Below are 14,341 nucleotides of genomic sequence, written 5' to 3'. Positions count from 1 at the left end.
ACATCGTATGATGTACGAAACAGCCCCTAAGCAAAGGATCATCTGACCCAAGAGGTTTCTAGTCCTGAGACAGGACCCCGTGCCTGTCATTTCCCTGCAGTACTAGCTGGGAGCGTCCTCTTCTTGCCTGGGCTCCTGGTGTCTGTTGCGTAGAGGCTGTCGGGTGAAAGAATGAGGTAGGAGGGAAACCGGATGAGGGACTGCAGCCAAAACCAAGCGAGGGGAGTGGTGGGCCATGCCCGGTGAGGCCAGGAGGCCAGATCATCTGAGGGTGGACACTTATCCATTGGGCTATGCAATAAAAAGGTTCTGGTGTCTGGGTGAGACCTGCGCTGAAGAGAAGCTTGGAACCCCGTGCCATCATCGCTGCTTAGCAGACTTGGACTCTTTCTTCAAAGTTGGTGTGGGAGTTAATCAGCATGATGACAATTAAGGGTTATTTTTGAAGTATTTAAGAGTGTCATGTAGTTGGGAACTCACCTGACATAAATTGTTCTAGGCATAACGTGTGTTCTTTTTGAAATCTGGTTCCTTTTTTTTTCTTCCCCAAGGACATTAGGCCAAAAACAGTTCACCGTCCTTTAGTGGTTAAGGCGGTAGATGCTACTCAACCGAGCTGATATTAAGGAACAAGCCTCTTTTGATCAATGAGAATTACTGTGGGTATATTTTATAATACATATACCAGTTTATTTTTCCCTTTTTTGTTTTTGTGACATGAACTTAGGAAAACTGTGAAGCGGTACCTCACAGAGCAACCGTCTATGCACAGCTGGTGGAGTCCCGGAGGATGTGGTCGTGGAATAAGCTCTTTCCTGTCCGCGTTCAGACCAGCCGTGGAGAGCAGGTCATCGTCCCCCCCTTGGAACTGGAGAGGTGCCCTGGTGCCCCCTCTGTCTATGACATTCAGCTGAACCAGGTGTCGCCCACTGACTTCAGTGCCCTCAGTGATGTGATGCCTATGTTCAGGTACCAAGGAGCCGCCCCAGCCAACGGTGCTTTGAGATATTTGGTGGAATTGGGGTCTTTAGAAGTTCTTTATGAGTCAGAAGGAAATCTGGCTGATGTCACCTGCTTCTGAAGGCGGGAGTCCATTGCAGACAAGTCTCATTGCTGGTGATGTCACCGTAAAAGCTTAAAAATGGAGTATGTGAGCTTAAAATATGCTTAAGTTCCTGTGTATTATTCCACAGTGTGGACTTTAGCAAGCAAGTCAGTAGCTCAGCAGCCTGTCACAGCCGGCAGTTTGAACCTCTGGCATCTGGCCGAGCTCAGGTGGTTCTCTCCTGGTGGGACATTGAAATGGACCCTGAGGGGAAGATCAAGTGCACCATGGCTCCCTTCTGGGCACACTCAGACCCAGAGGAGCTCCAGGTAAGAGGCAGGAGTTGAGCATGTTTTCATGTAAATTAGGAAACATGTCCACTTTTCATTGTGGGAAAGTAGCATGTTGAACCTTAGATTCACAGGAATTTAGAGACAGAAGGACTAGGTCAGGATTTTTTTTTTAAGATTTTATTTATTTATATGACTCAGTGAAAGAGAGCACAAGCAGGGGGAGCGGCAGTCAGAGGGAGAGAAGCAGGCTTCCCGCTGAGTGTGGAGCCTGACACAGGCAGTCCCTATGGCCCTGAAAGCATGACCTGAGCTGAAACCAAGAGTCCGCTGCTCAACTGACTGAGTCATCCAGGTGTCCGTTAGAGAAGAGTTACAAAAAAACAAAAACAAAAGGCAGGGCTACCTATCGTTAAATAGAAAACAGACGTCTCGGCCAAGTTCATGTGTGGCGCCAGCAGACAGGGGGCCACAGGGAAGCTTTGGTGTGCTGGCTCCCCCAAGTCCTAGCACAGCCACACTCAGAGCCCCCACCCCTTGCCCCTTTGTAATCCCAGGGGCCTCAGCTCAGCTTGGAATGGAGGACTGCAGTCTGTCTACAGCCTCATTTTCCATGGCCTCAAAATCTTTTCTAGTTTAATAGGAAGTGGGTGGAGGATGAGAACTACAAAAAAGGAAGTGCAGGGTTTTAACATGCAAAAAGCTGTTCAGCCGCACTTATAAGAGTAGTGCAGATGTAAACTTCAGTGAGACATTATTTTCCACCTGTTAGTGATAAAGTTCAGAAAGTTTGGTGACGTGCTCTGGGTGGAGCTGTGGTGAAAAGCAGGCCGGTGAACATCAGAGCGTCCGTGGATTGTGGGGACACCCAATCTGTCACCATGGGAAGGGACACCACCTCTAGACTTTTGGGCTCTGGGTAGAGTTGCATATGTGTATGATGACATGTGTGCCAGGATACTCACTACAGCCCTGATCTGATAAAAAAGACTGGAGCAATCTAGAAGCCACCAGTAGGGGACTGGCTAAGTCTGTTGTCCTATATCCATTCAGAGGGTGAGGCAGGTCCCTTAGCACTGATGGAGAACAATCTCCAGGATGATCATTAAGTGATACAAAAATAGAGGTGCAGAACAATGTGGCATGCCAACATTCATATTATCAAAGATGAGAATATATGTGTTTGAGTTTACGTGTGTGGTGGGTGTGTGTAAGAATATCTTTGGAAGAATTTACGGAAATTGGTAAAAATGATTGCTTCTGGGAAGAGGGCAGGAGGTTAGGGGTAGAAAGGAAACTTACTTTTCACTCCATGACCCTTTCATATCTTTTCAATTTTCTCTCCTGAAAAGAATGCATGTGTTGTTTACCCTCTATACACACACTCAAAGGGGGAAAAAGTGGGAAAGGTGCTTCAGGGCTGAGAAATCAAACCTTCCTTCTGATGAGGGAGCAGAAGGCAAACTCAGGACAAAGCACAAGCTGACACCCCCGCAACCCCCATTCCCACCCCCAGGTGGGCTCTGTGTGACATTCCTCAGGCACTCCTGCTGCCCTAAAGCTAAGGGAAGGAAAAACAAATGGTTAACTAATAGAGATCTAAAGACGAGTCTCCCTCAGTTTACAAAATGTTTTTGTGATTTACAAGAAAAAAGCATTCTTATCAATAAAAACATTGTTATCAATAACCTAAACTCCAGCAGGAAAGTCACAGCTGTCTTAGTGTTAATGCTTTACTAGAGGGAACAACAACCTTAACTTGACAATGGCAAGGCCTCCAGTATCTTGGAGGTCCTCTTTAGCATATGAAAATCCTTTTGAAATCTCCCTTTTCCTTACTGCCCCCAACTCCCAGGTACATAATCAGCCACGCCTCACAGCCCTGGTGCAACAGCTTTTTCTGCCCGGGGGTCCTGTCGCCGTGCTTTAATAAACCAACATTTTGCACGGGAGACGTCTCAGCCATTGGCTCCAGACCCCACCAACTTCACCAACATTTCCAAAAAAAAACAATCCCTTCTCTACCTGGGAGTCCCTGGGCACCATTCTCTCTGTATTCTGTTGTCCTGTTACCACTTGCTGGGCACTGGATTTATCTTGATTGCTGGCCTGCTTGTTCTAGGGTTCGCAGGGGGACATCGGGGGATGGCCTTAGCTGCTCCCCTGCCCCCTGAGTTACTGCTTAGGCCAAAGGGTCATGACTGCTGCAGGATTGCAGTTGGTAACCCCCGACCCCCGGGCTTGTGAGGTGCCCCCTCGCCCCTCTCCCCTCCAGTTGCTTGGCCTTGGCCGGGTGTGCCTCCAGGCAGTGCAAATGAACTCTGCACAGCCTGGTCTTCAGGGGGTCTTCCGCAGGTTGAGCGAGTGTTTGGGGGTGGGAGGGGCTGGTCAGAATTCACCCGCAGAATTGAGGTGGACACTGGGCTGCTAGCTTCCTCTCTGGGAGAGTGATGTATACAAAATTAGCATAAGAATATAAAATGCTAATACTTTTATTTGCATATCTTCACAGTGCTGCTGATGTTTTGGAATATAGGTGAGGTTTAGTGGGGTGAGGTCTGGAGCTGAAGACCAAGAAAGAGTTCTTGAGACGTCTTTGGTGCAAAATGGGTTTTATTAAAGCACGGAGACAGGACCCGTGGGTAAAAAGAGCTCCTGCCCTGGGGTCTTGAGGAGTGGTGATTATATACTTGGGAGTTGGGGGAAGTTAAGGAAAAGGGAGGTTTCAGAAGAACATTCATATGCTAAAGACGCCCCACCTACAAGATACCGGAGGCCTGCCATTGTCAAGTTAAGGTTGTTTTCCCCTTTAGCAAAGTGTTAACATTAATATATTAGGGAGATTCCTGGAAGACTGTCACATGTCCCACCCAGAAGTAGGGGGTGGGGGAAGGTTGCAAGGTCAGCTTATGCTTCAGCTAGCCTTCTGCTCCCTCATCACTACTAGGTTTATTTTTTTCCTTCAATCCTCATACAAGACGTGCTGGGTAGCCCCATAATGCCCAAACTGAGACTGAAGCCCGACCCAGTGATTGGAGCAGGGCCTCCTGTCTAGGCAGCAATGGTGGGTGCTTGTCTCCTGATGGGTTTGTGTCCTTCCTTTATCGGCGGTGATTTATGGACTGTTAGAAATTTGAAGAGCTGCGGGTGCCTGGGTGGCTTAGTTGGTTGGGCAGCTGCCTTCGGCTCAGGTCATGATCCTGGAGTCCCGGGATCGAGTCCCACATCGGGCTCCCTGCTCAGCAGGGAGTCTGCTTCTCCCTCTGACCCTCCTCTCTCTCATCTCTCATGCTGTCTCATTCTCTCTCAAATAAATAAAATCTAAAAAAAAAAGAAAGAAAGAAAAAAGAAATTTGAAGAGCTGCTAATGGATCTCCCTCATGACTTCACTAAACTGCTCTTGGTCTGAAATATATTCAGTCTATCTCACCTCGGCCAGTGGGTTCAGTCAGCATCCCTTTAGCGTTCGGACCTGGGAGGCTGGCTTGTGAGGACGTGATGGTCAGAGAGCCTTATTGGGGAAGGCTTCTCTTGTCTGTGGGTCAGTTTGCACAGTAAGGAATGAACAACAGGTTTTAGAGAATCGATTTTTTCCTCCTTGTTAGCGTTTACTTGTTCTATAATGTGTCTAGTTACATTGTCATTTTCTAACTTATGTTCAGGTAGACATTTTAGATAATCTGGGAATGTCGTTCACCTGCCTTTCAGTTAAATTCAAATCTAGGTAGGGCAGAATGTGTTCCTGTGAAGTGGGGCTGGTTTCAGCTCTGTTTGCATCCGCACCCAGCGGTGCTCTGGGAGTCTCCCCAGGGACCAAGTTTTTCTTAGTTCCTGCTGATGACAGAGAATGAGCACACACTTGTCTCGTCAGAATTGCACTAAATATCCACTTTTTAGGATAGTTCTTTCTTTTTTAAAAAGAGGTTTAAAAAAATAAAAAGAGGCTAAAGACTATAAGAGTAATGAACCTCCTTGTGTAAAACAAAAATGAATCCAAAGTCACTCAGGGTCCTATCACTGCGAAGAACTTCCTTCTTTTGATCTCTTTCCACATACATGAGATTGTCGGTGCTGATTTCTGTATTTTCATGCTGCACTCGTTTTCAGTTACCATCTTTAGTGTCCGCTGATATTCTGTATAAGGACTTGTAGATCCATTTCTGAGCTGCTGGACATTTGGGTCGGGGCCAGGTTTTGCTAGTCTAAATCTGTAATAAGGGTGTTCATGTGAATATAGCTTTTTTCCTTTGTTTTTTCTTAGCAAAGAATCCTGTATGTGGGATTTGTAGTGTGAAAAAGGATGAGTATAGCTTATTAAAAGTTGACTCTGGATCATTGTAAACCGTTTCACAATTTAGAGTATTCCAGGTCTTTAAAAACTATTTTATATTATATTATTTTATTTTTATTTATTTATTTTTTAATAAGTGCACTGCACTAGGCATGGAGCCCAACACAGGGCTTGAACTCATGGTCCTGAGATCAAGAGTTGGAGGCTTAACCGATTGAGCCACCCAGGCGCCCCTAAAACTTGAATTCAAAAGAATAAACAGAACAAGACCTTTCTGTACTATTTTCTCAACTTTTTATTTTGAAAAATTCTAAACCCACAGAATAAATGAAAATAAACACTGATATGCCCTTTACTTAAATTTCCCAATTGTTAACATTTGCTATGTTTGTTTTCTCTCTCTCCCCCATCTTCCCTCTCTGCTTCCCGTCTTCCTTGCCTATACGTACACACACACACACACACACACACGTGAGGTGGAGGCATGCACACGTAGCCACGCACGTACATGGGACAGAGTCACCTGTCCTGAACTCCTCTTGAAGACTGCTACCCTGGGCTGCATTGTATCTTTCTAAAGCCAGTAGCATTCCAGCAAGCTTTCCAGCCATTAGCCTCTCTTACTTGAGAATTTTCTTCTTTCAAGAGTAGGCATCTGTAGTCCACAGCATGGTCTCCCTGCAAGTGGGTTTTGGGCTTGGATTTTGACTCCTGAATTAGAAGCGTTGCTCTTTTTGCAGCTTGGGGACACCTGATTCTCTGTTCCCTGTTTCAGTGGCGGGACCACTGGATGCAGTGTGTGTACTTCCTGCCACAAGAAGAGCCCGTTGTCCAAGGCTCAAGCCTCTGCCTGGTAGCCCACCACGACGACTATTGTGTATGGTACAGCCTCCAGAAGACCAGGTATGTCCTGAGTCTTGTTGGGGGGGGGGGGGGGGGGGGGGGGGGGGGCGGCGGCGGTGCCCTGGGCCGGTGACACTGTGCACTTACGTAAGTTCGCCTTATAGACCCTGTAGAGGCACGAGTGGGCAGGTTTGTGTCTGAACAGAATGAAATAAGAGTAAAAGTTTTGTGACTGGATGTGTTAGCGCCCATTGTCCTGTACTAGAAGAGGCTGTCCCGGTTGCGGGGCCCCCATTTGGAAGAGCCCTAGATGAGAAGTCTTGAATTGGGGGGCCCTCTAACCCCTAATGCCCATTTGTAAGCCAGGTCCTAGACCCATGCCCTCTAGAGGATGTGCCCACCATGGACCATCTCAGTTCTACTGGGCAGATCCCTGTGCCATGCCTTTATGCCTGCCAGTGCCTAGCAGGTCACGCTCATCATATGTGTCCATCTGTTCATTTCCTGGCCTAGCCCCGAAAAAAACGGGAGAGTCTACCCAGCACGCCCTGTGTGCGACTGCCAAGCTCACCTGCTCTGGAACCGGCCTCGGTTTGGAGAGATCAATGATCAGGACAGAACTGACCAATACGTCCAGGCCCTGAGGACGGTCAGTGTCCAGCCCCTGGGTGGTTATAGGCAAGAAGGAGTTAGTCCCATGGGCCCCAGCTCATTGCTTGCTTATAGTTTGTTGGTTTTGATTTCTGTGCTTCCTGGTCTTCAGGTGGCTTCTGGGTGGGCCCTCAGGTGGTGAGCCAGGGAGCGTGTTACCGGACTTCCTGAGGGCTAGTTTTCTGCTCTCCTGGGAGAGCCTCTCCCTGGGAGCCTCACCTCGGCCCCTGCCTTTGTCCCTCTAAACACGTCGCCTTTGTGGTCACTAGCAGTCCCTGTGGATGATCCCAGTGGATTCAGCCACCCCATCCTTCCTTTTATCTCCCTCCTTTCTAAAATTTTCTAAAATATGAATCTGGTTATATAACTGTCCTGCCTAAAAACCTTTGCTCCCTGCTGCCTATAGCAGGGGTCTCTCAGGCCAGGACCACACACAGGGTTTGGAGGGGTGTCTCTTGGACCTCTTGGAGTTGTATGCAGAACTATGTGTGCACATATGCAAATGCATGCATTTTTGCAGGAGGGAAGATCCCAGCTGTCTTACGTTTCTCTCAAAGGGATCTGGGATCTGGAAAGTAATCCCTGCCTTTGGCAAGTCACTCGTCAGGCCCACAGTTGTCTGTGCTGCGACCAGAGAGGGAAGAGGCTTGTTGTAGACTGGGAGGTGGCCTCCAGCAAGTGGAGCAGGTCTTCCGCTGGGCCTTCTAGGACAGCTTGAGGAGTCTTTCCTGACAGTGAGGTCTGGGTGGGGAGAGGTGGGTGAGGTGGGTACACTGGAGGGCGGGCGCTGCGTAATGCCTGGAAGGTAAGCATGACTGTGGGGACACAAGAAGATCCAGCTGGGTGTTGAGGGTATAGAATCGGATTGAAGGATCACAGAGTTGGTGGGGTCAGGAGAAGGGAAGCGTTTCTGTGAGCGTGCCAACAAGAATTTCTTGACCTACTATAAGCAAACCTGTGTTGAGGTGGTGGTTCTCCTGCAGGTGCTGAAGCCGGCCAGCGTGTGCCTGTGTGTCAGTGACGGCAGTCTGCTCTCCTTGCTGGCCCATCACCTTGGGGCAGAGCAGGTACTGGACACGTGCCTTTCTGCTAGCTTCCTAAAGGCAGCTCTTGAGTTCGAATGTTGCGTGGTCTGGGTACACAGTTCTGTGACTCGGGCTCTTTGCAAGCACAGCTGCCAAGGATGTGGGGGCTTTTTTTTTTTTTTTTTAAAGATTTTATTTATTTATTTGAGAGAGACAGCAAGCACATGAGAGGGGGGAGGGTCAGAGGGAGAAGCAGACTCCCCGCCGAGCAGGGAGCCCGATGCGGGACTCGATCCAGGGACTCCAGGATCATGACCTGAGCCGAAGGCAGTCACCTAACCAACTGAGCCACCCAGGCGCCCGGATGTGGGGGCTTTGGGGTTGCTCGCCTCCGTGTGCAGGCAGGAGTCAGGCTGTAGCTGTTCCCATAGAGCTGCAGCTCGGGTGTCTGCATCTGCACCTTGCTAGGGTCAGTGCAGAAAGAGGGGGTGCAGGGACGCCTGGGTGGCTCAGTCAGTTAAGTGCTCAGGTCATGATCTCAGGGTCAGGGGATCAAGCCCTGTGTGGCCTCCATGCTCAGCACGGAGTCGGTTTCTCCCTCTCCCTCTGCCCTTCCTCCTCCCCCCCCACTCTGTCTCTCAAAGTCTTTGGAAAAAGAAGAAAGGGGGTGCTGTTCCCGTGGGTAATGAGCACAGGTAGACTTGGTTTGGTGGTACCTTATGCCTTGGAGTGATCATGTTGGTGTTTAATTTCTTTCTCTGTCAAGTGAATCTCCCACAACTAAGGACATGTATTCTCTTTAGGTATTTACAGTAGAGAACTCAGCAGCTTCGCACAGACTGATGAGAAAAGTAAGTGGTAATTGTTACGAAACTGATGGGGGGGGGGCGGGGGAGGGCCTGCCTTCCTGCGTCTGGGACTGATCGCTTTGGTGCCGTGCCGGCACTACGGGAGCTAGTGAGAAGCCCTCCATCTTGAGAGCTGGCTCGGGAGTCTTCTCGGGCTGTCCCTGGATAGCAGCAAACATTCAGACTCTGCTTTCTTTTTATGGCTTTTCTCCTCACTTCACATAAAACTAACAAAACTAAAATGTTTGCAGTGATACAATGAATTTATGATTTGTTTATGCAACCCAGTGTCCAGGGAGTCACTGCTCACAGGCTGGCCTGGCTGGTTGGTTCTGTGACGGTATTTCTCCCCCTGGCCAGTGATTGGTTTTGATTTCTTCCTCTCTAAAGGAAACTCCCAGAACTACAAGCCTGTTGTTGAGTCCTGCTCATATTCCTGCAAGAAATTTCTTTTGCTCTTACAACATTTTGCTAGTGATCTCATCTTTGGTGCACAGGATGCCCCTGGAGGAGAGAATTTTCACAAAGCAGATAAAAGTGGTCCTCCAGAACTATTTGCCCAGAAAACTGCAAACAGACAAGGCAACTTTGAGATGTTTTTTTTCCTGGACAAAAACAATACTTTCATTTTTTTTTCTTGTTAAGATTTTCAAGGCTAACCACTTGGAAGATAAAATTAACATAATAGAGAAACGGCCTGAATTGGTAACGTCTGCAGACTTGAAGGGTAAAAAGGTGAGTGGCGAGGGCTGTGTCCCTGCAGGGACAGCACAGCACTGTGCTGGCCTGAGCGCCCCCTTCTCTTCTCTCGGCTGCATGCTGGCTCCCACACCTGTCTCAGCCACAAGGCCAGGCGAGGCACAGATGCCTGGCATGCACATTTGTGCACTGCTCTCAACTCTAGCTGGTCTCTGCTGCGTCCGAGGGAGGGTGGCTCTGTTGGGATGAATAGCAGCGTGTTGTGTCCTCTCTGCCTTACCCCTTTACAGCGCTCCAGCTCCCTTTGCTCCTGTATTTTGGTTCGCCTTTCTGCTTTCTGCCACCACTGTGGTTGATCTTCTGATCGTCTGTCTCCCACAGTTGGTCTTCTGACCACCCCCACCCCGCCCCGTGTGCCTCTGAAACTACTCCCACCCCTAGTGACCTGAGACACTAAACAGTCTTCCCGCACATTTCCTCTCACCAGCTCCTGGACCCTCATGACCCAGAGGCCTTCTTAACACATTTCTTTTTAGGTCCTTAAGAGACTGCTTTTTTTAGGGGCGCCTAAAAGGGTGGCTCAGTCGGTTGAGCTTCCCGACTCTTGGTTTCGGCTCACCTCATGATCTCAGGGTCATGGGGTCGAGTCCCGCCCTCATGGAGAGTCTGCTTAAATTTCTCTCTCTGCCTCTGCCCCTCCCCCTGCCCTCTCCCTCTCTGTCTTCTCTCTGGGTGATCATGTCCTTTCCCATAAGGGAATCTTTGGCTGCCAAAGCTGGGTCTGCAAATCTGTTCTGTCCAAGTGCCATCTGGATAGCTTTCCTTACATATCCCACAGGCCCTTCAAGCTGGAATCGATCATCTTTCTTTGCCACCTTTTTTTGTTTTTAAACAGCTTTACTGAGAGTTGACATACCATAAAATTAACCCATTTCAAGTGTGCAATTCAGTGATTTTTAGTAAATTTGTAGAGTTGTACAGCTATCGCACATTCTAGTTTTAGAGCATTTCCATCACCTAGCCCCTAACCCCAGGCAAGCACTGATCTGGTTTCTGTCTATACGTTTGTTTTTTCTGGGCATTTCATATAAGTGGAATAAAACAATATGTGGTCTTTAGTGTTGGGCTTCTTTCACTGGTCACACCTTTGAGGTTCATCCATGTTGTAGAATGTGTCAGTATTTTATTCCTTTTTAATGCTGAATATTATGCCATGCCGCATTTTGTTTCTCCATTCACCTGTTGGTGGATATTTGGGTTGTTTCAAAAACTATTTTTGGTCTTTAAAATAATGCTGCTGTGAACATTTCTTTTTCTTCCTTCCTTTCTTTCTTTCTTTTTAGTTTTAGGAGGGAACTGATGCAGCTAGATTTTTTTAATTTAAACTTGTTTAAAAGTTTTATTTATTCAAGTAATCTCTGTGCCCGACGTGGGGCTCAAAATCATGACCCTGAGATCAAGAGTCCCATGCCCTCTGATTGAACCAGCTAGGCGCTCCCATGGCTGCTGTGAGCATTGATATATAGCTCTTTGTGAAGATTTATGTTTTTAATTCTCTTAGATGTGTAGGCTTGGAATTGCTGGGTTGTGTGGTATTTTTGTTTAACTTTTTAAGATACTGCTACACTGTTGTCCAAAGCAGCTATACCATTTTACACCCCCACTAGTAACATGTATGAAAGTTCCAATTTTTCTGTATCTTTATCAACAGTTGGTACTGTCTGTCATTTTTATTATGGTCATTTTAGCGGGCAATGTCTCATAATTTTGATTAGTATTTGCCTAATGACTAATGATGTTGAACACCTTTCCACGTGCTCAGTAGCTGTTGCATGTCTAGTTTGGTGACATAGCTTTTCTTTTGCCGATTTTCCCCCCCCATGCCTTTTTTTTTTTTTTAAGAAAGTGTTTTTGAGTATAATTCACATACCATACAATTTACCCACTTTAAAGTGTGAAATTCAGTGATTTAGTGTATTCATAAGGTTGTAAAATCATCACTACAGTCGGTTTTAGAACATTTTTATCACCTAAAAAGAAACCCTGTGCCCATTAGCCCCCAATCTTCCCAAACCCTAGGCAACCTCCAATCTACTTTTTGTCCAGGGATTTGTTGATTCTGGACAGTCACATAAATGGAATCATATGAAATGTGTAGTCTGTTTGTGACTGGCTTCTTTCAAGGTTCATCCATGTTGTAGCATAAATCAGTACTACATTTCTTTTTATTGCTGAAGAATATTCCATTGTGTGGATAGACCACATTTTGTTTTATCTGTTCAGCAGTTGCTGGACACTTGGGTTGTTTCTACTTTTTGGCTGCTATGAATGTCGCTGTCTGAACGCTCAGTACAAGTTGCACTTTTTTTTGTCCTTCTCATAGATGAGGATTAAAAAAATCCTCCAGTTCTGTAAGCCACTGCTAATGGCACACTGGCTAGCCTCCAGGTCACTAGGGTGGTGACTAGAAGGGGTGAGACCAGACTTTCTTGCCTTGTTCCAGTGTTGCAGGGCCAACTCTTTTCTGTCTTCAGTGTTTCCTTCTGCATCTTACTTACCTCAGCTGGACACCAGGTGTCATCTTACATTGGCCCCTCCCTTGCTGCCCTTCTGCTTGGGCCCAGCCCTGGGTACCCTGTCTCTTCAGCATCTGTCGCGTCTCCCAGTCCTTCCTTCTGTACACTCCCTGCTCCTTGCTTGGTCCATTGCAGTACTCAGCCAAGTCCTCTCCTGTGCCCATGCTCCCTGCGGGTGGGTCTCCACATGCTTCTTGGTTGTTCAGAGGGCTCTTTTTAACACACATCCCTTCCATTTGAACCCCTGATGAAAGCATTTAGAGATCCCCTCTTACCTCCAGGAAAGGGTCCAGTCCCCTTGGCCTGCCATCAGCTGCCTTTGGGCTACTTGGCTCCTCTGGCCTCACTTCTCTGGCCTCACCCTTTACCAATTCTACCCTGTTTACTTGTGTAACAAGCTCCCGAAGGGCCTTGCTCTCATACCCATGCTTTTGCCCCTGCATCCCTGTGTTCGAATCCCCGGTCCTTTGCTTTTCTGACTCCTATTCATGTGTTTGTTCATTTACTTGGCAAACATTTACTGACCATCTGCTCGGGGCCAGCACTTTGCAGGGTGCCGGGGATACTGTGCTGCCAACGTCCCCGCTTTTGTGATGCTCAGAATCTAGTGAGGCAGCCTGCTGGAGGAGCACTGGTAACAGTTTGTCATGATAAGCTCCGAGTGGGGATCTGCCTACAGGATGCCATTCAGGAAGCCTTCCTGATGCTGTTCCGTCTGGGCTCCCTCCACATGTCCGTCCCTTCCTCGCCTCTGACTGGCAAAGTTTACCGTGCCATACAAGGATCCCCTCTTCACCTCTCTGCGCTCCTGAGGGCGGGGCTCTTGTCTGCTTCTCATCTTTGTGTCCTTCAGGGCAGGGGCAGACCTGGCATGCTCATTGGTCGCCTGAGTGAGTGAATGAATGCCTTTTTATTTCCGTGTTTCCCATGAAACTTGTAATGTGCCTTCACTCTTTAGCTGGATCATTCTGACGCCTTGGTCCTGCTTCCTGCTCTGATTGCCAGGTCTCTCTCCTGCTGGGGGAGCCGTTCTTCACCACCAGCCTGCTGCCATGGCACAACCTCTACTTCTGGTATGTGCGGACCGCTGTGGACCAGCAGTTGGGGCCCGGTGCTGTGGTGATGCCCCAGGCTGCCTCGCTGCACGCTGTGGTCGTGGAGTTCAGGGTAGGCCACCCACAAGTTGTTGCAGAAGGGCTGGGAGGTGAGGGCCCTTGTTTTCTTGCAGAGATCTTGGGTGCAGGTGGAGCAGTGTGAGTCCTCATGGTAGGAGTCTGTCCTTTTCTGTATTAGCACACTGCAGGGTTGAATGGAAAAGGCTTGCCTTTGTACAAATGCAATAATTTGGCATACAAAATGGAAGTGGCTGTGTGTTGTCATTTTAGTTATCCCTTATCAGAATAATTAAAAAACATAAATGAAGAGTTTCAGAAGACATTTCGCGTGGTTCGCTCTGCTCTTACTAAGAGCTGACGCTCCAGTTGTTAAAAGCATTTTGAGATGGAAAGTCAGCTTCTTTATGCAAGAAAAAATTGAAGAGCTTCATTTTAATTTTCTCATCAAAGCAGAACCAGTCACAAAATCATTTTGGGAAAGGTGTTTCTTCTTAAAAGGATTTTGAAATGCTTTCAACCTGAGAAGTAGAGTGAACCTCCTTTGATATTTCTTTGATTAGAGCAGTTTCATCCATTGGTAGCTCAGTGGCTCTGTCGCTTATTTTCTGGGCATTTCTTCCGTGTTGTTTATTTACCTCATGAGATTTCCACGGGAGTTCTGGCTTTCATGGCCCAGGAGGGAATGTGGGAATGACGCTCATTCCCAGGCATATATCCTGGAAATGGGACACAAAATTGGTTGGCCTGTGTGCACTTTTGGTCCCCTCCCTCCCATTGTCCTCGTGCTGTGTTCATAGGTGCAGAGCCTCAGGAGCTAGTTTACAGATTTCTTCCCCCAAAAAACCCATCCCAGTGGCTCTGGCAGATTGTCCCCTGTAGGTGAGGACTTGGGGTCATTTGAGACCTGGCAGATTTGAATGACCATCCTGGATCCTTGAAATCTCTGAGCCCCTTTGAC

At 47.8% G+C, this 14,341-nt stretch overlaps 1 protein-coding gene across 6 annotated transcripts in view; it reads left to right on the top strand.

The window, feature by feature from the left end:
- PRMT7 (protein arginine methyltransferase 7) overlaps positions 1 to 14,341 on the top strand; it is a 46,729-nt gene that overhangs the window by 28,129 nt on the left and 4,259 nt on the right. For all 6 annotated transcript variants that reach the window (XM_035024905.1, XM_035024909.1, XM_035024910.1 and 3 more), the window contains 8 exons: positions 728 to 969; positions 1,194 to 1,374; positions 6,402 to 6,529; positions 6,983 to 7,118; positions 8,104 to 8,187; positions 8,949 to 8,996; positions 9,639 to 9,728; positions 13,274 to 13,435. In XM_035024905.1, coding sequence (XP_034880796.1) covers positions 728 to 969; positions 1,194 to 1,374; positions 6,402 to 6,529; positions 6,983 to 7,118; positions 8,104 to 8,187; positions 8,949 to 8,996; positions 9,639 to 9,728; positions 13,274 to 13,435 — 1,071 coding nt within the window. The remainder of the gene's footprint in view (positions 1 to 727; positions 970 to 1,193; positions 1,375 to 6,401; positions 6,530 to 6,982; positions 7,119 to 8,103; positions 8,188 to 8,948; positions 8,997 to 9,638; positions 9,729 to 13,273; positions 13,436 to 14,341) is intronic.

The sequence above is a fragment of the Mirounga leonina genome, unplaced genomic scaffold (genome assembly GCF_011800145.1).
Source record: "Mirounga leonina isolate KUSES-001 unplaced genomic scaffold, KU_Mleo_1.0 Mir_180, whole genome shotgun sequence".
Taxonomy (NCBI): Eukaryota; Metazoa; Chordata; class Mammalia; order Carnivora; family Phocidae; genus Mirounga; species Mirounga leonina.
This window is presented reverse-complemented; position numbering and strand designations above follow the sequence as displayed.